Below are 20,845 nucleotides of genomic sequence, written 5' to 3'. Positions count from 1 at the left end.
ATTATATTTGTTTTTAGTAATAAGACTTCTGCCGAATCACAAGATTAAGAACAACGTGTTTTACTATATCCTATATGGTATTTATATACTTTAGGTTAGGTTAGGTTAGGTTATTCTGGTAGGCTAAACATAGACCAGTTTTGGTCCTTTGCGATACCAGATGGAGTGCCGTCATTAAGTTAATGAGGAGTAATCATCCTTTAGGATGCCTGCGCTTGTTGCGAATTTCAAAAGGCTTTGCGTGGCTTCACCAACGAAATCTCTTCCATATTAACGTAATGTGTTATATACTTTAGATGTTTAGAAAATTGTCTTGGTCCTTCTATACTCACTATTCCGCGTTTGTAAATCTAATATAAGAACAGATTGTTGTTGTTGTTATAACGGTTATCCAAACCTGTCTGAACCGGCAAGCCGAAATTAATTGTCATCGAACGGGCGGCCCAGGAAACGAGCTGGTTCGACAGGGTCGGACCAAAAAAAAGGATTGCTCATCTAACTTGAGGTTTAGGAGTCTAGTCTGGATAGGTAGGTGTTTATCCTGCTACATTATCCAGAACGAAGTTGCACGAGGGTCACTCTAGTTTCGTGAGGTCGATCTTTGTGTCTGCGATGGGTAGTGTTTTATCTCAAAGTACGCCATTCACGGGGAGGAAGTCGATGAATGTGTTAATGGCTTCTCTGTGAAAAGTCCGGTCGTTATAGTCCTGTATGTCGTCAACGTATTTTAGGAAGGTCTCTAGCTGGCTCTGGGAGGCGGTTGGGCTTCCAGTGGATGGCTGCAGACATAATTTCTTCGAAAGCATCCCAACAGAAACTGTCTGCAGTGCATTTCGTTATGCTCCTTCACATGTAGCTTACGGTCCTCAATGTGAAGGTGCTCAACCGGACGCATCAAGATGCAACCTGTGGCTGTCCGGAGAGTGGTATACTGTCAAGTCTGAAGCTTCCCCAGCTGCGCCATGCTGCATATAGGGGTTGTATAGTTTATGAGCGGCTGGCCTGTTAAGTTGCCAACAACGTTTCTTTGTCCTTTTTTGAGGGAGCTTCGAAATATTGAATTTAAATAGTAGAGGGGATAGGACACCAGCCTGAATCTAAACAAAGAAGAACATATTGCTCCTCCAATGTGGTATCTTAGGTGATTTCTGATGGGCTCAGGACGTTTCATCGATATCTAGTGGCTGCTTTCGCTTCATGAATTATAGCGTAACAAAGGTCAATATTGGGGATCAAAAGAACTATATATGAGATCAAAATATGGATCTTACTAGAAAAAAAAAACATTATTTATTAATCTCTAATCCAATCTAACCTCAAAAATTTAACAAAAAGTACAAAATAATAATTTTAATAAAATAATAATTTTATTATAAGAAAAAAATTATAATTTTAAATTCATCAGCGCGATAACACTGTGCGGTCAGTGAAAACGTCTTCTCCTCCATTAGCGACACATAAATTCTAATTAATTTTCTCTAGACTAACTGTGTTGTCGCACATGTCTCTGTCCGTAAACATTAGACTTTTGTACAATAATCCATATACTCGTAGTAATAAAAACAGATCGCACTACAAACAAACATACACACACACACACACACATGTATATGAAAATAGAAATGTACTATGGCAGCTAAATAAATAAATTCCCATTTGTTGATATATAACTTTGCACGCTTATGCAAAATCACAAATGACTCTGACTCATACCTCGTTACTACATATACTGCTATATACACTGTGTATACAGCAGTGGTGCCAATTGTGATAAGTCCAACTTGCGGTTTGCCGGAACACAACAGCGAATCACTCGTTGTGGCTCACTTTGTCACTTCTAAAAAGAGAAATAAAGATAAAAAAATGCGATGCAAAAAATCTGCATAACTGCATTAAAGCGTGCATTCACGCATTTTTGCGATAAATCACACAAAAAGGGTTACCATGCGGAATAAAAAAAATGAAAAATGAGAATGAGAGAAGAAGCTGTCAGTTTGTGTAGCTGCCAAGTAAGGGCGTGGCGTTGATAATCGCGCGATTTTTATATGTACAGTTAAGAAATAAAGTGAGAAAAACTCATTTATAACGCTTCCTTCGCACGCTGGAATTTCGTACGTCTGCGTGGGTTCTCCATTCTCTGCGGTGTTTTTTACCAACTCGCTTAATTTTGCGCGGATGGCTTTCTGCACGCTTTCTCAATAAGTAAATTGAATAGTTTTCGATTATTTTTCTTATTTTTGAAGATTCATATTCAAGTACACGAGTTTGTAATTCCAGTCAGTCGGCCACCCACGCAATTTGCTACGGTATTTTTTGCGTTGGCGGAAATTCTGATTTATTCAGGTGTTGTAGCTTATTGGTAGTAAGTTATTTTGCATTTTTTGTTGTATTTCTTCTTTTTTTTAATAAAAAAAATATATATTTTTTTTAACCAAAAACTTGTAACTTGTTGATGTTACTCTCCTACTTTGAACTATATTTTTGACAGTTCTACAGTTTTTAACAAAAAACAAATTTGATTGTTCGTATTTTTTATATTTTCTACCTATCTTCAGCACCTAACTTCAAGTTCTAAAATGCTCTCGAAGTTGTAGAAAGAACTGCGTTGCTTCATATTCCAACAACATAACTTGTCAAAAATTTTGACAGTTCATTGACGTTTGGCGCTCTCTAATTCAGGCATAATTATTACGTGTTGTTTAACCTTAACTGAAATCAATTTTTAGTAGACTAAAATAACTGTATTTATATGATTATATAAGCTCGTATTGTACAATATATATAAGAAATTTATGATACCGACTGCAATTGAATTATGTCATAAAAATTGAGGCTGCTTATCTTGCATTTGTTCACTGATATGTGTATTTGAACAGAGTTTTAATCTATTGCTTTGTTATTTAACGATATTATATTATCGTTGATACATACCTACATATGGGCACACCTTAATATTTCTATATAGACACGCGCTCAGTTCTTCGATTTATTGTTTTTAATCAATATTTCTAATGTTTGCACAATTTTCATAATTGTATGGCATAATTTTTACTTTTATTTATGTTATTTTAGGTCATTATTTCACTCTGGTAATAAGATATTTTTTTTTTATTAGAAGCTTCAAAAAACAATCGATCCATAACTATACTCAAATCAATCGGATCCGATAATGTTGCTTGACTAATCGTTTTGTTTTTCTTATCGAGTTAGATTATATTTCAGTTAGATTATGGTTCAGAGTACATCTTAGGATTCAAAAATATTGATTGCGTAGAATAGTGTAAAATAAATTTCCCGTTTTTCATTTCGCCTCTGAAAGCACAAGTTTTTAGAATCACAGTCGTCCTTAGTGATCCTCTTGCAAAAAGGAGACTCCGGAGTTTTAATTTGATCATGAAATCGATGAAACTTGAAGGAATGATGAGTAAGAATGGTGACTTCACTTCATTCTTAGCAGACTGGGACTTTCCCAAGCAGTCTATTCTTGCACAGCTGGTCGCTTAACGTAATCTAGGTGCTGAATATTTGTTAGTTCGAAACCTCTGGCACTTTGTTGGACTAGGTTTAACTTATGTATCTCTCTCTTTCGGGTCTAGATCAGGACGAGGACTCTTCGTAAGCTTAGTAAGTCATATTTTTTGATGAGTAAGAATGGTGACTTCACTTCATTCTAAGCAGACTAAGACTTTCCCAAGCAGTCTATACTTGCACAGCTGATCGCTTAACGTAATCTAGGTGCTGAATATTTGTTAGTTCGAAACCTCTGGCATTGGCACTTTGTTGGACTAGGTTTAACTTATGTATCTCTCTCTTTCGGGTCTAGATCAGGACGAGGACTCTTCTTAAGCTTAGTAAGCCATATTTTGCTCATCCAAGATGTTATCAAATAGTTAGCGCATTCACGTCTTGGCTCCTACGTCATATCTTTGAAGTTCTAGATAATTTCGTATACCTAGGAACCAGCGTTAAAAATACAAATAACAATGTCAACCTTAAAATCCAACGCAGAATCACACTTACCAACAGGTGCTACTTTGGACTGAGTAGGCAATTGAAAAGTAAAGTCCTCTCTCGACGAACAAAAATCAAACTCTACAAGTCCTTCATCATTTTCGTCCTACTTTACGGTGCAGAAGCGTGGCCGATGTCAAAATCCGATGATACGGCACTAGAAGTTTCTGGTCCTCAAAACATAGGCAACGGCGAATACCACAGACGATGGAATGATGAGCTGTATGTGTTATTCGACGACCTCGACATAGTGTAGGGAATAAAAAGACAGCGACTACGCTGGCTAGGTCATGTTATTCGAATGGATGAAAGGGTTCCAGCTTTGAAAGCGCTCGATTTAGTACCCGCTGGTGGTAGCCGAAGAGGAAGACCTTCACCTCCAGAGCTGATGTATCTATGGACATTGGCCCACATTTTGAATTCCATTACAGAATACTTATGAGTATTGAGTTCTCTCATACAATCTCCAATATGATTTATTGTTGTTGGTTGGATTTTTGAAAGAATAAGCATTAATTTTGTATATTATTTTCCTAATAGAAAAATGTTAAAAACCACCTGTGCCTTAGAGCCCAACTGTTTTTGACAACCAACCAACATCTCTCAAGGTTGCCACAAGGTTGTTCTTTCTAATTTTTGCAATCCACATTTTTATTTCGTGAAATTCGCAAAAATACTTTCTCCAAACACATGTGTACCAGCTCAAAGCTGAAAACCAGAAATTTTCGCACAAAATTTGATTCCGCCTGAAACACATTTTTCTCGCATTTATTTGAAGTTTTTTTTTCTGTTTTTCTTTTCAAAAAGAAAACAATTAGTAATAATAATGAACAACAGACCACTTGGAGCAGACAATTTGCAAGTGAAATTGCTACGAAATGCGGCGGCGCCAAAGCGAACCGCAATAAGGTAGAGTGGGAAAAGAGTGTATGTAGATCATAGCGCATCGGTCATTATTTGTACAAGTGGAAGCCACAAACGTATATAATGACTGACGCTGACAAATAGATCAAAGCAACAATAACAACAACAATTGGTAGCAGGAAAAAAAACGCCGCTACATTAATTGACCACTTTCGATTTATGACCAACTGTTTGGCTGTCCGCCAAACAACAATAACAACAAAGCAAACAGTCAGTTAAACACTCAACCGGTCGTGCGACGCATCTCAGCCAGTCTACTAGACAGGTAAAAAAGCGAATTGCGTACACATGTGTTTTTGTTGTTGTTTTTGCCTGCGTTGCGAGTGAAAATGTTGCATTCGTCAGCGTCATTTGTCTACTACTTCACTTGTTGCTAGTGTTGTTGTAGTAGCTGCTGCTGCCGTAGTTGCGCTGTGTCACTTTTGTTTTTGTTGTCTTAACACATGATAATGATGTTGCTGGCATTGGCATGTCGTCGCGTCCGTAATTGTCGTTGTTGCGTCGCAATTATGTCACTTTTGAAGACACTTCTTCGTCAGCGAAAGAAAGGAAAATTTAGCGGACGCTTCACTGCGGTGGCGTTGGTTACATCAGCGGCGCGTAGTTTCTTCGAGTGCAATGCGCGTTTCCTTGGTTGGTGAACTGGTTCGGCAATTATTGCTCGTGTCTGATTTACCTGTTTCACTGACGCATTGTAAAATAATTTGCCAATTTTATGCGCTAACGGAATGTCATTCGGCAAATGATCCGCTATTTACGTACGGCGATAATCGATAAATGTTGTTGAACTTTTTTCTTAAATTTATTTATGGATTTCTGGAGAAATTGGTGGAAAATATATCATCCAGTAGTATTTATTTAGACTTTTTTATAATAAGGGCATCAATACGAAAACAAAAATATTTAAATTTTTTTTTTTTAATTTTTTTAGAGAAAAAATACATTATTAAGTTCAATATTCGACTTAGAATTATATATTGATTTACTTAGTTAATTGTCTATAAATATTTTTGTCCACTGACATTTCTTCGTCATTATACTCATGGTTTTAGTCACTATATAAATATTTAAATGTCTACACATGTCAAACATTGACTTTTGTTTTACTCAAAAAAAGTTTGAAATAAATTTCCAACCAACGTCATTCCTCACTTTGATGACAAATAATGTCAATACTTCCAACTGAGCCATCACCTTTGTCTGTAAGCTGAAGTGAGAGCTTCGTTTAAATAGTTTTTGTTGTATTTTTAAATATATTTAAACACGTGCCAGCTTTTTTTGCGCTCAAAAACAAAAAAATAGTAAATTTTTAATTATAATTATAGTTTTCTTTCATAGTGAATAGACTTTTGTAAATAATATCTGCACGTGTTGGAATTAATATCTGTTATCGATAAAAGTTTGTCTTAAAAATATCGATACATATTATTTGAGAAGGTGGTCCTACTCACTATATCACTTGACTAAATTGTATACAAATTATGTAGTTTCTAGACTGAAACCAATAAAGCTACTTATATAAACCAAACTGCACTTTTACAGTCACTTCCCTTACGCACCCCATTACACAAATTTTTTACACAAAATAGTTGAAATCGGATAATAACCACGCCCACCTCCCAAACAAATGTTAGGTTGAACATTACTAACAGTGCGTTAACTTACTAACGGAAAACGCCAGAAACACTAAATTTTAGAGAAGAAATGACAGAAGGAATCTGCACCCAGATTATTGGAAAATGGACGTAGCCAAAAACCATATCTCAGGAACTTCTCGACCAATTTCAATGAAATTCGGTATTTTCTTGACAACCTGATGACATGTGAGGAAAATGGGTGAAATCATTTCACAACCACGACTACTTCCTATATAACTCAATTTTGATTTCCATCTCATTCTTCACCTTATAATATTATACATCAGGAACCAATGAAGATAGCGGAATAAAACTTTACACAAATACTGTATATGATCTGTGGCGTCACTTGTGAAAAAAATGTCGAACTCTGACTATAATTTTTTATTGCCCCGGATATCGGCAATGAACAACTCAGTGCCTTAGGGTAATTTTTCACCGAAAATATCGGTAAATCTCTCAGATATCTTAATTTAATTCAGAGGAAATATTTTTCTTCTAATACTGTGTTTCTGTACCAAAATTAGTTAAAATCGGGTCATAACACCCCCTAGCTCCCATATACCTTATAATCGGATTATCGAACTTCCGGTTGGCATATATAAGTGATATCTTAGTAAAAATAAGTGAGCGTATGTATAGTTTTGGATATAGTGTATCTTGGTTGTGAAAATGAGTGAAATCGGTTCAGGTATTATCTCAGCCTATATACTATATATGATGATTTTCGTTTTTCTATTGGACTTTATGCCGAATATATTGGACAAATTGTGTGTTATCTTAAAAAAACTAGATCAATCAATTGCGAGAGTATAAAAAGTTTGGTTGCACCGGAACTTAGCCTTTCCTTACTTGTTATAGTAAATAAAGCTCGACGACATTCTATAGGTATCTTTAAATTTTAAGTGTTTTATAGTAGATCTACGGATGAAATATCATCAGAATTATTAAAAAAAAACAGTAATTGTTCAGAACACAAAGATACTTAAATTTACATTAAATTCTGTCTTTGAAACCCAGTGTCTGACTGACATTCTAAAACAATTTTTATTTACCATACAAATTATCTTTCACATGAACACATACAGCTCTCTATATTGATTATGATATAATTACCTTCCAAATTCACTTTTTTTATATTTCGAATGAGTCATATCAAATTTTGAAAAAAAAAAAAATAAATTCCCCACCAAATCATGCATGGTGTAAACACTCATAAGTAGCAAACACCTCCGAAGGCCGACCGTTCTGCCTTATGCCACTTATCGGTACGAAAAAATTTTGCTGACAAAATTGCTTACCAGCCAAAATGTCGCTGATATAGCAGTTTAGCCCAACTTATTTAACAAGATAGTTCGCCCAATTACTAATAAATCGAACAAGATGATACAATGCTTATTTAAAATCAATTACGACTCATACTTAAAACGTACAAAGTGGCAAGTGGCGATGAAGCAGGTACTTAAACGATGGAAAAATCAATCGAATGGAGAGAATTTAATCGAAACAGGCATTAAGTAATCTAAACACAATTGTATATAGTGCTCAATATGATATGAAGAACAAATAGAAATTGGCGCATACGCACGACGTGTGCATACAGTGGTTGGTAAGCGTTGTGGGACAAAGCTTTGATATTTTTACTTTTAAAAGTAAAATTTTGAATTTTTAACGATTGGAGTTTATTATTGGTTATTTAATTGATAGCAATTGATTGACCTAGTTTGTTGTTTACAATATGTAAAAATATCTTTCAGAAAAATTTTGGTTGTCAGATTTTGACAGTTTTTCTGTAAATAAATTAGTTTTGAATTTTTTTAACCCGGCTCTGCGGTATACATTAAGGGGTCAGGGGTTGTCAGAGACACGAAAAATTGAGAATTTTCAGTATTTTTTCTATTAAATCATGGTTACTTTACAAAAGTAATAGTTTAGCATTATTACACAAAGTTCTGACTTGAAGTCATTAAAATTTAAAAAAAAAATATATAATTTCCAAAGCTGTTTTTGTTGGCCTAGTTCCAAAAAAGGTACTTTCGGTGTCAACCATAAGTCCTTGTATATTCAACTAAAATCAATTGGATAAGAAAAATTTGTTTTATAAATAGATAATCCTGTTCCTAATCGAAGTTTTTTTCGTTTTTTCCAAAAATTAACAAAATTGCGGCCTCAGGAAATTTTTTTTCTAGATTTTCCCGAAAAAATCGACAGTTAATAGGTCTTTAAAACTCGAAACTTTTGAAATTGAATTTTTGAAAATCCTGACTAGTTCTAACTCCTTAACCCAGATCTCATACGGTTAGGGCTGTCCTTTCGGCGATCTTAGCCTATTTGGATCGGCAAATTGTTATAACCGGGTCCGTTCCGGTTATGTAGTAGATCGGACTGTCGTAGAAACAGGTTAAGAACCGTTATTTTGTATTCTTGTTATCAGCTGACTTCCAGTGTTGCTAAATAAATAAAAGACAGGCTTTATAGTTCTCAAATGTATTCTTAAAAATTAGATTACTGTTTAATTAAAATTTTGCAGAAAGCAGTGTAATGACGTAAGCATAATTTTCATTTCACCTTATCTCGTATGTGTTCATATTTTATGATATTAAAAATGTTTTCTCCCTACGTACTACATGTAGCTATATGTATGTATGTTTGTATTGGATTTTGCCAAAAAAAAACCACATTTTCATATCTTTACAAAATGACCAATCCAAATTCCATAACCCAAATATGCTTACGTTTAAGGTAATCATGATGACGAACGCGGCGCGTAAGCACTTACTAACTTAAAACACTTGAGTATGCGTTCAAGAACAGAAAACTACTATAAATTAATTGAAATCTATAGAGAAAAAAAACCGAAAAATTTTCGACGTGCCATTACTTGGACTGACCGCCCCACCACCCACCACCTACTCCGTTAGTGCTGCGATAGAATGTGTACACCTGCGGTTGTTAAATACATATCTACACAGGCACAAGTGTATAGCTAACTGTATATGCATTATTAGTGCCCCACACTACACTGCTCGAACACTTTATCATTATCGGCTTCATAAAAACACATTTGTTCTGTGTTAGTTATCAGCAGCAGCGCGCTTAAAGACTTCGGTACTTTGGTGTTCGGTATCGAACACTTTTCATGCACTTCAACACCCTAGTTGCTAAAATCAATCAGTTAGTCTGTTTTAGTATTTGGTCTGCCGTTGAATTCGCAAAAGCGCTTTTCTACACATTTTCGAATCGTGGCCAATCAAACGACGGCAATTGTTTCAACTCAAGTCAGGCGGTCGGTCAAGCAATCCTCATAAGAAATTTACAACAACTACCAAATTAGTTTGTTGTTGTGTTTTATGCTAATTTGCCGGTATTTTTGTGCTTTTTTGGTGTATTAATTGGTGATTTTATACCAGGCTTAGTGTGTTGGTGACGTCAGCATTATTAGTATTTACTAACACGTATAAAAAATCGATAACTTGTGTAAAGTGCATAAAATGGCGGATATTTTGGACGTGGAACATCATCAAGTGCTCGAGGAATACCAGCAGACATTGGAGGAACTGTTGCCCGGTGTAAGTTTAGGCAGGAGTGTGAAGGACATGCTTCGAAACCGAAATTTAAAAAAAGACGAAATGTCGATAAATTCGAAATTTTTTTATTTTTTTTTCGAATTATTTGCTGAGAGTTTATGAATTATATTTTTGTTGGTGTGCTTAGTAACTGTAATTTAATTCACATTAATTTCTTCCAGGAAGGAAAATTACTTATCGATAAGTCGTATTAATTAACTTTTATGCTTCGTTATTTCCTTTGAAAGCAAATTTATACTGCAATAAATAGCTTATTGGTAAAGACAATAATTTATAAACGCCAACCGCAGGCTATAAAACAGTTTACCACAGACTAGACTTCATTGGACTTCATTGGAAATTATAAAATAATATGAACTTTGAATTTTTATGATGATTGTCTACTTCATAGAAAATTGTCAAGGATTTATAACTGTTTTCACTAATTTGAAGACTACGTTTTGAATATATTTAATATAATTTTTTTCTGCTATGAGTCATTTTCCCCCTGCAATTTCCACAAAGCACTCGCTTACCCGCCATATTTTATTAGTTATAAATAACGTCGGTATTTTTATGACCCTTTTTTTGTAATTTCGAAATGTCGAAATTTACAGTTGCGTGCCTAGAAATGGAAATATGTGGTGATTTTACTCATAATTTTATCGAGATCTCAAAAATAGTTTATGAAATTCGAAAATGCAGTACAACTTCCCTAACTCGAATCACCATAATCCACAAAAAACGTAGAATTCGAGAGACTTCCGAGTTACGGCAGGTTATTTATATGAAATTTGACTTCTGCTGCCAATTCAAGAGTTCGAGTTGTGGAGAACTTCGAGTTAAAGAAGTTCAAGTTGTTATGGAAGTTCAACTGTATATTAAATTTATTTATGTTTTTTTTTTTTACTTTCAAGCATCAATTTCGAAAAAAAATGTCAACAATTTCTTCAATATTCGTTTCTATTATTATGCACATAACTGTACTCGTGCTACCGCACGTAATTTATCGCTGAGATAGTGTTCGTTATCACTTCCTTTGCAACATCCATTATCGATTATGTTATTCATTATTCAAATGTATTCGTGTATGTGTGTGTGTGTATGTGTTGAGTGCACGATTTTGTAATATATAACGGCCGGTTGTTAGTTAAAAGTCATATTTCAAACAACAGTTGAAAGTTCTGAGCATTTTTTTTGGTATTCTTCTGCATATAGTATAAAGCGGTGATTCATTATCTTTACCGCTAAACTATTTTTGTAATAACCTGAGCTGCGAAGTATTTGAAATGAGTCTTTTCTAAACAGTTAGTGTACATAATTAAAGTCATATTATCACAACTGATGGATTACTACATTTTCTTTCATACGCGAATATATAGACCTTCAGTTATATTTATATTTCCATGGAGGTGATTTCTCAAACTATTTTCAATTTCATTTAAACTTCAAATTTCGTTATCTTATCGTTCAGCAGCACGAAATATTCATAATTATCTTGAATGCCAATGTGAAGCCTGCTACGTGAATTCCCCAGTTTGCAAAATATGCTATAAATACTCATGACAGTGTTGCATTCGATTATACTGTGAAACAAGGTGATCAATATTATTGTGTGTATTTATTTTCCCCCCAATTAATTATCAATTATGTAGTGATAGTTGTTGTTTTCTTTATCTAAATTGTTCATTGCCTCAAAGTGTTCAAGAATGTAATTGCAAAATTTGTGCTCGCCGATTTTTGGAATATTTGCTCGATAATTTTTCGATATGCATTGTTATCGATATTTTATTTTTTTGTGTTTAATTTTATGATTTTTTTTTGTCATCAATCAGATGAAATATATTTTTTTATTTTTATAATTTTAAATACCTTCAGCATATTTTCTTTGTATTGCTAGAAAATTTAACAATTCCTTTAAATTTTTAGTTTTATATCTTTACCTCAAAATAGTTTAACCTCAAAAATCTTAATGTTAAAATTTTCTTAAATTTTTTTTATTGAGAAATAATTTCTTACACATTACGCGTTATATATTTTTAACCTTTCATCTACAACTCAGCCGCCAAATAAACTTTATTGCATTTAGATAACCGAAAATAATATTTTATTACTGATAATCGGCACTCAGTAGTAAAATCAAAGGTATGCTCTGCCGCTAAACAACAAAGAAGAGCAATTGTATGCAATCTTATTTTTTAATTTTTTAATAGAATTGCAAATACGTTTGAAGATTATTATTTTGTGAAATTTGTTTTCTTTTTTTTTGCATAATTTATTTGTTTACTTGCACTGAATGGCCCAAGCGCCTTTTCGAAATATACCATACATTCATACATACAATTGTAGATAGATAAATAATAATATTATGGCGCCAGCATATGGTATGGTATACCAAAAGCTTCTTTAGCTATTTGCTTTGTTGTTGACCGATACAATTTTTTCAAGGTTCGGACTTTTTTGAGGGACACCCGGTTTTTCAACTTGGTTAATGTTTTGTATAATCTCTTACAACATCCAAAGAATGTAGTATAAAGTTGGACAGTATTATAAATAAGAGGAGGAGTCTCGAAATAAAATCAGTGTTCTTTAAAAATGTGATTTGGAAATTACACGAAAATTTGAAAGAAAAAAATTTATAATTTCCGAAGTTATAGCTGTTTGTGTTGACCCAGTTCCAAATAAAGGTATTTGCGGTGACAATCATAAGTTCTAAGAGATTCTTCTAAAATCAATTGGATAAGAAAAATTAGTTCTAAAAATAGATAATTCTAGGCCTGATCGAAGCTTTTTTTTCAAAATTAACGAAGTGGCGACCTCAGGAAATTTTTTTCTGGATTTTGGGGAAAAAATCGACAGTAAATTGATCTTAAAAAATCAAAATTTTTGAAAAACAAAAAAGGTTTCGATCAGGCCCAGGATTATTATGTATTTTAAAAGCTATATAAATTTCATTAAAATCTACAGAGCGGTTTTCGAGTTACAGTTGTCAGCAGTTCCAAAAATATAGTTTTGAGTAAAACGCATTTAAAGTTTCACTCTCGAATAACTCGAAAAGTAATTATCAGATCAACATCAAATTTTCAGAGAATATTTTTAAGATATTACACTTAACGAAAATGTAAACATTTTTTGAGAATCCTGACTACCCCTAACCCCTTAAAGTATAAGTTCCTAAGAATGTTATCTCAAATTTTTATAGAGATTTAAGCAGTACAAGCGATGTAATGGCGTTTTGCATCTTGCTCCCCTACACTGGACAAAAGTGTAGTGCTAAAAAGATTTTGCCGAAACAGTTTTCAAGCCGCGTTTTGAGCAAAATGTGACAACTTTGACAATTATTAGTATTTTTTTATGTTCTTGAGCTGATTCTACAGATTAGACATTGCGTAGTACGCAAGACGTATACCAAGTATTCAATAAAAATATGGTTACATACATACATATATACCTCTACAGAAAATCGAAAATTTACCAAATTTCCCGCACCTTAACATACATACATATATAATCCCTTCAGTCGGCACAATTTAAAAAAATGTAATATTTATTTGCAAAACTCAAGAACCTCACACACTTCGGCATATTTCTTAGAATTACTATAAATTTTTATCAGGTTCACATGCATCTCAAACACTTGCTGAGGGAGAGTTGGCATAAAAACTCTCGATAAAAAAGAATTCGGTTGAAAACTTCTAAAAACCTATCGACCGAAAGCTCTATATGAGTAGCACTATTTATCTGTTATATATTGTATATTAGAAAAGTACATGACTTCTAACTGAAGCCTCTAATATTTGTGTTTAGAAAACAAATCATTATCGAGTTGTTTTACACAGAAACTTGGTTACTCAAAGATATGACTCAACAAAAATAGAAAAATTTCAAAATTTCCTCAAAATCAACGCGAATTTATTTAAGTAGTTTAAAATTCGCCAAAACTGCGGCCACTGGCAATGATTATTTACTTTGGTGAACACGTACAACACACAATCATACACCTTTCGCCTTTGCTGGATGTATGATACATAATGTGATTCATTTGATTTTAATAATTATTAACAGCAACTTTCGATGAGTGAGCAATGGCAAATGGCAAATGGCAAATGGTGAATGAAATCAATGGCCACCTTTGTTTACAGTTGCAAATTATAAATTCCAGTTTGCATTCCATGCAGGTCGTCAATCAAATCAGAAACACTGGGAGTGTAGCACCATTCCTGTCATTGCCCTTATTTAGTGTTGGCAGGCTTCCTTAAACAAAACAAAAAAAAAACACAAAAAACAGTAAACAAATCATATAACTTAAGTGAACAAACGAGTAAATGGACTGGTATGCCGGGAAAGCAATTAAACACGCAAATTGCGGACGTCCATATGTGTAACTGTGTGTGTGTGTGTTGGTTAACGCATAAGCAGCGGCAGTGACAGCAGTAAATATTATTGCGCAGCAGCTACGCTACCGCAGTCACTGCGTACGTTTGCGCTGTTGTAAATGCTGCTGACGCTGACGTCGGCGCCGCCGTCGTGATTGTCATTATCAGTCATGCCGGCTAGCGCGGCGATGGTTTGCGCTGTGCTGTGTGGGTTGTGTGAGCGACCAGCTCAAAGGCCAACAAACCGGTTTTCAGCTTTTACGCGCCTCAAATGTACGAGTCATAGCATAGCCAAAGTAAAGTCGGTGTCAACTTCCACTGCCGCGTCGAATTTGGTGTTTATTGTATTTAAATTTTATTACATTTTCTTGTTTTGTTGTTGTTGTTGTTGTTGTTGTTGCTTATGTACATGTCGAATGGGTGATTTACATGCTGCCAATGCTGACCTATGCGCTGAAATCACCCACAACCGGAGGTAATCAAACGGCAGCGCTGTTGCGTCGCTGATTCGTCACGAGCATGTAAATTGAATATTTCGAGCGCTGAATTGCATGACTCATATCACTTAATGCTTTGATTCACTTTTTGGACAGCCCATACCGCTGAAAGCGTTTCCTTACTGTCAAATTATTACTGAAATATTCGATTATATTATTTATTTACGTATGTTAATATGTCTGTCTATATAATCATTCAACGATTTAATTTAATTTTACTCTCTACTCTTCATTGCTAGATTGACGCCAACAAAGATGGCTTCATTGATTTGTGCGAGTTGAAGGACGCTTTGGATCAGGTCGGTTTCAAATTGCCCGGCTATCAGGTGCGCGAAATGATCTCTGAGTTCCAGAATAAACAACGCACATCACATCAGGGCAAATTGAATATCGAAGAATTCGAAAATCTCTGTCTCGATCTCAAATCCAAAGATGTGGCGAGCACCTTCAAGACCGTTGTATCGAAAAAGGAGAATCTGGAAACATTGGGTGGCATGTCTAGCATATCCTCCGAAGGCACCACGCACTCCGTGCGTCTGGAAGAGCAACTTGCCTTCTCCGATTGGATCAATTCGAATTTAGGTTATGATCAAGATCTGAAGCATTTGCTACCCATCGATGCTGAGGGCAAACATCTGTACCTCGCAATTAAGGATGGTATCTTACTCTGCAAAATTATCAATCACTCCTGCCCGGATACGATCGATGAGCGTGCCATCAACAAGAAGAATTTGACAGTTTATCGCGAATTTGAGAACTTGACGCTGGCGCTGGTTTCATCGCAAGCGATTGGTTGCAACATTGTCAACATTGACGCACACGATTTGGCCAAAGGCAAGCCACATTTAGTGTTGGGTTTGTTGTGGCAAATCATTCGTATCGGTCTCTTCAGCCACATTACGCTCGACAGCTGTCCCGGCTTGGCGGGTCTGCTCTTCGACAACGAACGTTTGGAAGATTTGATGAAGCTGTCACCGGAAGCCATACTGTTGCGTTGGGTCAACCATCATTTGGAGCGCGCTGGCATTTCACGTCGCTGCACCAATTTCCAATCGGACATTGTAGACTCTGAGATCTATTCACATCTGTTGAAACAGATCGCCGGCAATGATGTCGATGTCAATTTGGATGCGCTGCGCGAGTCGGATCTGACATCGCGTGCGGAGATTATGTTGCAGCAGGCGGCCAAATTAAACTGTCGCAGCTTTTTGACACCGCAGGACGTTGTCAATGGGGTCTACAAGTTGAATTTGGCCTTCGTTGCGAACCTGTTCAACAATCACCCTGGATTGGATAGGCCTGAACAAATCGATGGACTGGAGTCGATCGAGGAGACACGCGAAGAGAAAAGTAAGTGGTGTTGGAAGAGACTTTGTCGTTGTTAGAAGTTGTAATAAGTTCGCCTACCAAACTAACCTCACCTAACCTCAAAAACTTAATTATTGTAAAATGTTGTTGGACATAGATTTAATAACGAATTTCATTTTCCTTCTTAACAGCTTACAGAAACTGGATGAATTCCATGGGCGTTGCCCCACATGTCAACTGGTTGTATTCTGATCTTGCTGACGGATTGGTCATCTTCCAGCTGTTCGATATCATCAAACCCGGTATTGTGAATTGGCCGCGTGTGCACAAACGCTTCACGCCCCTACGCAAATTCATGGAAAAGTTGGAAAATTGCAATTATGCCGTGGATTTGGGCAAACAGCTGAAGTTTTCGCTTGTCGGTATTGCCGGACAAGATTTGAACGATGGAAATGCTACACTAACTTTGGGTGTGTAAAAAAATGAAACCGTTATCAACAATATTAAACATTATTTAACTGATAATTTCCTTCAATATTATAGCGCTAATTTGGCAACTGATGCGCGCCTACACTTTGTCAATTCTATCACGTTTGGCCAACACCGGCAGTCCCATAATCGAGAAGGAGATTGTGCAATGGGTCAATAGCAAATTGTCTGCCGCCGGCAAGACCTCAAGCTTGAAGAACTTTAACGATTCGGCCATTGCCGATGGTAAAATTGTAATCGATTTGATTGATTCGATTAAGGAGGGTAGCATAAACTATGACTTGGTGCGAACTGGCGGTACCGAAGAGGTTCGTACAATGCAAATGAAAACATTATTTGTTTTTATTAAATATTTATTTTATTAAATATATATTTTCTATACGCTTTTAGGACAATTTGGCCAATGCAAAATACGCTATTTCTATGGCGCGTAAGATTGGTGCACGCGTCTACGCATTGCCCGAAGATATAACGGAAGTGAAACCGAAAATGGTGATGACCGTCTTCGCCTGCATGATGGCGTTGGACTATATACCCAATATGGATAGTGTGCCAAATCAGAATCAAGAACCAATCGCCATTGTGAATGATGTTACCATCAACAATACAAACAGCCACAATAACAGCAACAGTAACAACATTAATAATACAAACAGTAACTAATGATCAATTAAATGGCGGCCACAATTTCTATATACAAACATATACTATATATAAGCAGAAAACTTGTAAACAAATATATATATATATATATATAAATCAACATATATATATATATATATAATTTTATATAAATTAAGCAACGATAAGCACTAACCAATAATGTTGAAACGAAGTGATGCATTAAGCGAATTATTAAGTAAATGCAACTATCATTCAGCAATAATAACAATAATCTATAACGGCTGGAATTATAAATATGTACATGTAGCAATGTATGGCGTTAAGCAATATACATACATACTTACCTACGTAAATACAAAACTAAAATTATTAATTTCGTCTTGTAACACAAAAAAAACATAAATAACTTACACATACTATATACGCTATGTATTGTAATTTATTAATTTATTTAACTTTGACAAAAAAAAGCAAGCAAAATATTTTTTTTTAAGTGTGCAAATGGGCGTAGTTTGCAACATGTCGCTATCAGCCAATTTGCCCTATGCGGAAGTATGATTATAAAGAGGAAAGACATTATTATTGTATTATGATATAATGATAACCTTATTTTATAAATAAAGGTTTATTTTTACATATTACCACATTTTTCATTAAAAGGGATTAATACAAGTAAGTTTTTAATTAATTTGGAAAGCTAAAAAAAGCTTAATTAATTTCTGAAAGTTGTAAGGATTTCACTTTTCAGACTTTATTGAAGACTTTCAATGAAAGGACTTCACTTTTCAGACTCTATTGAAGACTTTCAGCGTCTGCTAACACTAAATTGCAATTTATTGCAGCGAAATGCTCAACTCTTCCATGATTTGGGAGCTCCATTGGCTCCACTTTCAACCTCCGATGAATTTTTAACCCTTTTTTATGTCTTGAATCAGAGAATTAAGAATTAAACATAAGACATCGAGGTTATATACTAATTGCAGATTAGCGCTCACTACCAAACACTTAAGAGAGAACATAAATTTGTCGAAATTTTATTTTAAAAATTTTCATATAAAAATTATTTAAGAAAGTGTAAAATATATAAAAAGTAACAACCGACAAAATTTCAAATTACATGCATATACATACATACATTTATATATGTGTTCATGTGTATGTGCATGTCTGTGCATTCTAACGCATTAAAATTATTTCCCTATGACCTGTCAACCCTACCATTGCCGTTTCGTTTTCCACCCATTCGTATTTGTCAGTCAGTGAGCAGTTAGCTTTCGCGGCGTGCAGTTTTATTCGCTTAATTTATGAAGAACATTTTCGCGTAATAAATAAACTAAAGTATAGCGTTAGTGAATTAAAAATGTTTTAAAGTTATATTGAAATATATGTTGAAAGAGTATATTGTAATATGTATATATTTTGCTCTGCATAAAAAAGTTTTTGCGCAGCACTGAAAAAAGGCTTTACGCCAATAAGCAAAAGAAGTAGTGCACACCGACATACATATACATATACACCGCCATTTCAATTTGAATAGTGAAGTGAACAGAATTTGAGGTTAAACTACTCCGCTATGGTTTCATTTTGCTTAACCACCTTGATGAATATCTTCTGCTTCAAATGTGGTGCACTGTTTGCGACGGTTGCATTTTGCAACTGCGTCACAGCAATTGTTGGTTCATTGTCCATAGTGCCATTGGTGCCCTTCTCGAAAGAATAGGAAATGGTACGTTTGTAAATGCGCTGCTGCGCTTTCTGCACTTTGTGCTCGTTGTCTTTGGCCGGTCGCTGCCTATTTTTGCTGTCGTTACTTGTTGTTTTACGGGGCACATAACATTTGGTGGAGGTGCCGTCACTATCGACGCACTGATAGCAAATCTTGCCTTCTTTGATCAATTGCAAGCAAGTGCTGCTATCTTTTGGCGGTTTCTCGTGCTTGCGCTTGCCTAGAAGAGCTTTCTGGTCAACTTTTTTGACAATTGGCGCTGTTTCCGCCACTTCTGCTTCTTCCGAAGACGTTTGCTCGCCGCTTTGCGTTGTAGGCTCGTCAGCATCACGTTGCTTTTTGTAACTAGTTTCTTTTTCGAAAGCATAACGCTGCGGTTCACTTGCACGCGAGAAGGAGCATGTTTCCGACTTCTCGCCTGTGCGTGCATTCTCGCAAATCAGACAATTCTGCTTTTTCTTTTTGATATGTCGGCATTTCTCTTTTGTCTTACGTTGTGTGCGATTTTTCGTTTCCTCTGTCAAAAGTTCCGTTTCCGTTGAATCATCGTGTTCCGTTTCCAATTGTTCCGCTTCTTCGCTTTCTTCCGCATCAAGTGCTGCTTCATGCTTTTCATTTGAATCGCTGTCTTCTGCTAGTTTATCACCAAAATATTTGCGCACAAATTCTTCATAAGCCTGGTCATAGTTGAATTCATCACTTGAGGGTGCATTTAATTGATCTTCAGCGGTGTATTGTATATTGTCGGTTGCTGTATCAGCACGCTTGTGTATTGACGCCGGTGTTGAATAAATTGTGCCATCCGGTGTTGGTGCATTCTCCACATCTGAACGCCGTTGTGCTATGACGTTATATTTAAACGGTGTTGTGTATGTAGCATCTTCCAAGAGGCGTAATAGTTCGCCTGGTGCAAAAGACTCCCATATATTTTGTATATCTGGCTGCAATGCTTGGCCGGCACATAGTGACAGCGCTAACGTGGAAAGCGGTAGTATCAACAACAAAGGTAAGTGGCACTGTAATATTTTAACCGAATATTATTGTGTTAAGCTTAGTGCTTATGAAAATACATACCATTGCTAACTGTTCTCCAAAAGTGAGTGAAGAAATTGTAACAACACTTGCTGCTTTTATAAAGGCTGCACAGATTTCATGGACCAAATCTACAGTTGCACTACCGGCTACTTTTGTCGTCATTTGATTTATTGCGCTCAAACCGCAAGTTGTTACACTTCACTTCACAGCAAAACTAAGGAAATAATTTCTTGCCAAGTAGTTGTGCATGAAAATACCTAAGACCGACAAATGTATGGGTGACAAAATTTCGCATTTCCGAAAACAATTTTGTGCAACGAAAAATTTGTTATATATACAGTGGAACTTCCATAACTCGAACTTCTATAAGTCGAAGATCGCCTTAACTCGAACTCTTGAATTGGCAATAGAAGTCGAATTTCATATAAATTACTCTCCGTAACTCGGAACTTTTTGGTAGATAATGTGGATTCGGGTTAGGAAGTTCAACTGTATTCACATATACCGTACCTGTCACAAACAAGCAAGGATCCATCATTTTCCATTTACATCATACTCGGTGGTTCGGAACTCTAGCAGACCTGGATTTATAGCCAACAAAAAACAATTTGTTTCCCATTTATAACTCCAAATACTTTTATTTATGTACTTA

General features: G+C 35.4%; 2 protein-coding genes across 3 annotated transcripts in view; one reads left to right on the top strand and one right to left on the bottom strand.

Annotated features, from left to right (window-relative positions):
• The window catches only part of Pls3_0 (plastin-3), a 35,015-nt gene extending 16,945 nt beyond the window's left edge, over positions 1–18,070 (top strand). Inside the window, exons 1-5 of one of the 2 annotated variants that reach the window (XM_011195209.3) lie at positions 9,740–10,141; positions 15,251–16,361; positions 16,511–16,789; positions 16,863–17,116; positions 17,199–18,070. In XM_011195209.3, the coding sequence (XP_011193511.2) occupies positions 10,064–10,141; positions 15,251–16,361; positions 16,511–16,789; positions 16,863–17,116; positions 17,199–17,471 (1,995 nt within the window). In that variant the 5' untranslated portion in view covers positions 9,740–10,063 and the 3' untranslated portion in view covers positions 17,472–18,070. Of the gene's footprint in view, positions 1–9,739; positions 10,142–15,250; positions 16,362–16,510; positions 16,790–16,862; positions 17,117–17,198 lie in introns of those variants that run through there. The other variant, XM_011195210.3, reaches the window with a different exon arrangement.
• An 882-nt stretch (positions 18,071–18,952) lies between these two features.
• Positions 18,953–20,785, bottom strand: LOC105219223 (uncharacterized). The gene is made up of 2 exons (XM_011195208.3): positions 20,233–20,785; positions 18,953–20,174 (listed from the first exon to the last, which is right to left on the bottom strand). Exons 1-2 carry the CDS (start codon positions 20,353–20,355, stop codon positions 18,996–18,998), a joined length of 1,302 nt encoding a protein of 433 aa, XP_011193510.2. The 5' UTR covers positions 20,356–20,785; the 3' UTR covers positions 18,953–18,995.
• Positions 20,786–20,845: the final 60 nt, after the last annotated feature.

Source organism: Zeugodacus cucurbitae, chromosome 5, assembly GCF_028554725.1.
Source record: "Zeugodacus cucurbitae isolate PBARC_wt_2022May chromosome 5, idZeuCucr1.2, whole genome shotgun sequence".
Lineage (NCBI taxonomy): Eukaryota > Metazoa > Arthropoda > Insecta > Diptera > Tephritidae > Zeugodacus > Zeugodacus cucurbitae.
The sequence above is the reverse complement of the archived record's forward strand: the minus strand, read 5'-3'. Positions and strand labels throughout refer to the sequence as shown.

Coding starts and splice junctions, on each gene's coding strand:
- LOC105219223 (XM_011195208.3), bottom strand. CDS start 20,355: ATGACGACAAAAGTAGCCGGTAGTGCAACTGTAGATTTGGTCCATGAA. Junction 20,175..20,232: donor TTGGAGAACAGTTAGCAATG/GTATGTATTTTC, acceptor AAAATATTACAG/TGCCACTTACCTTTGTTGTT.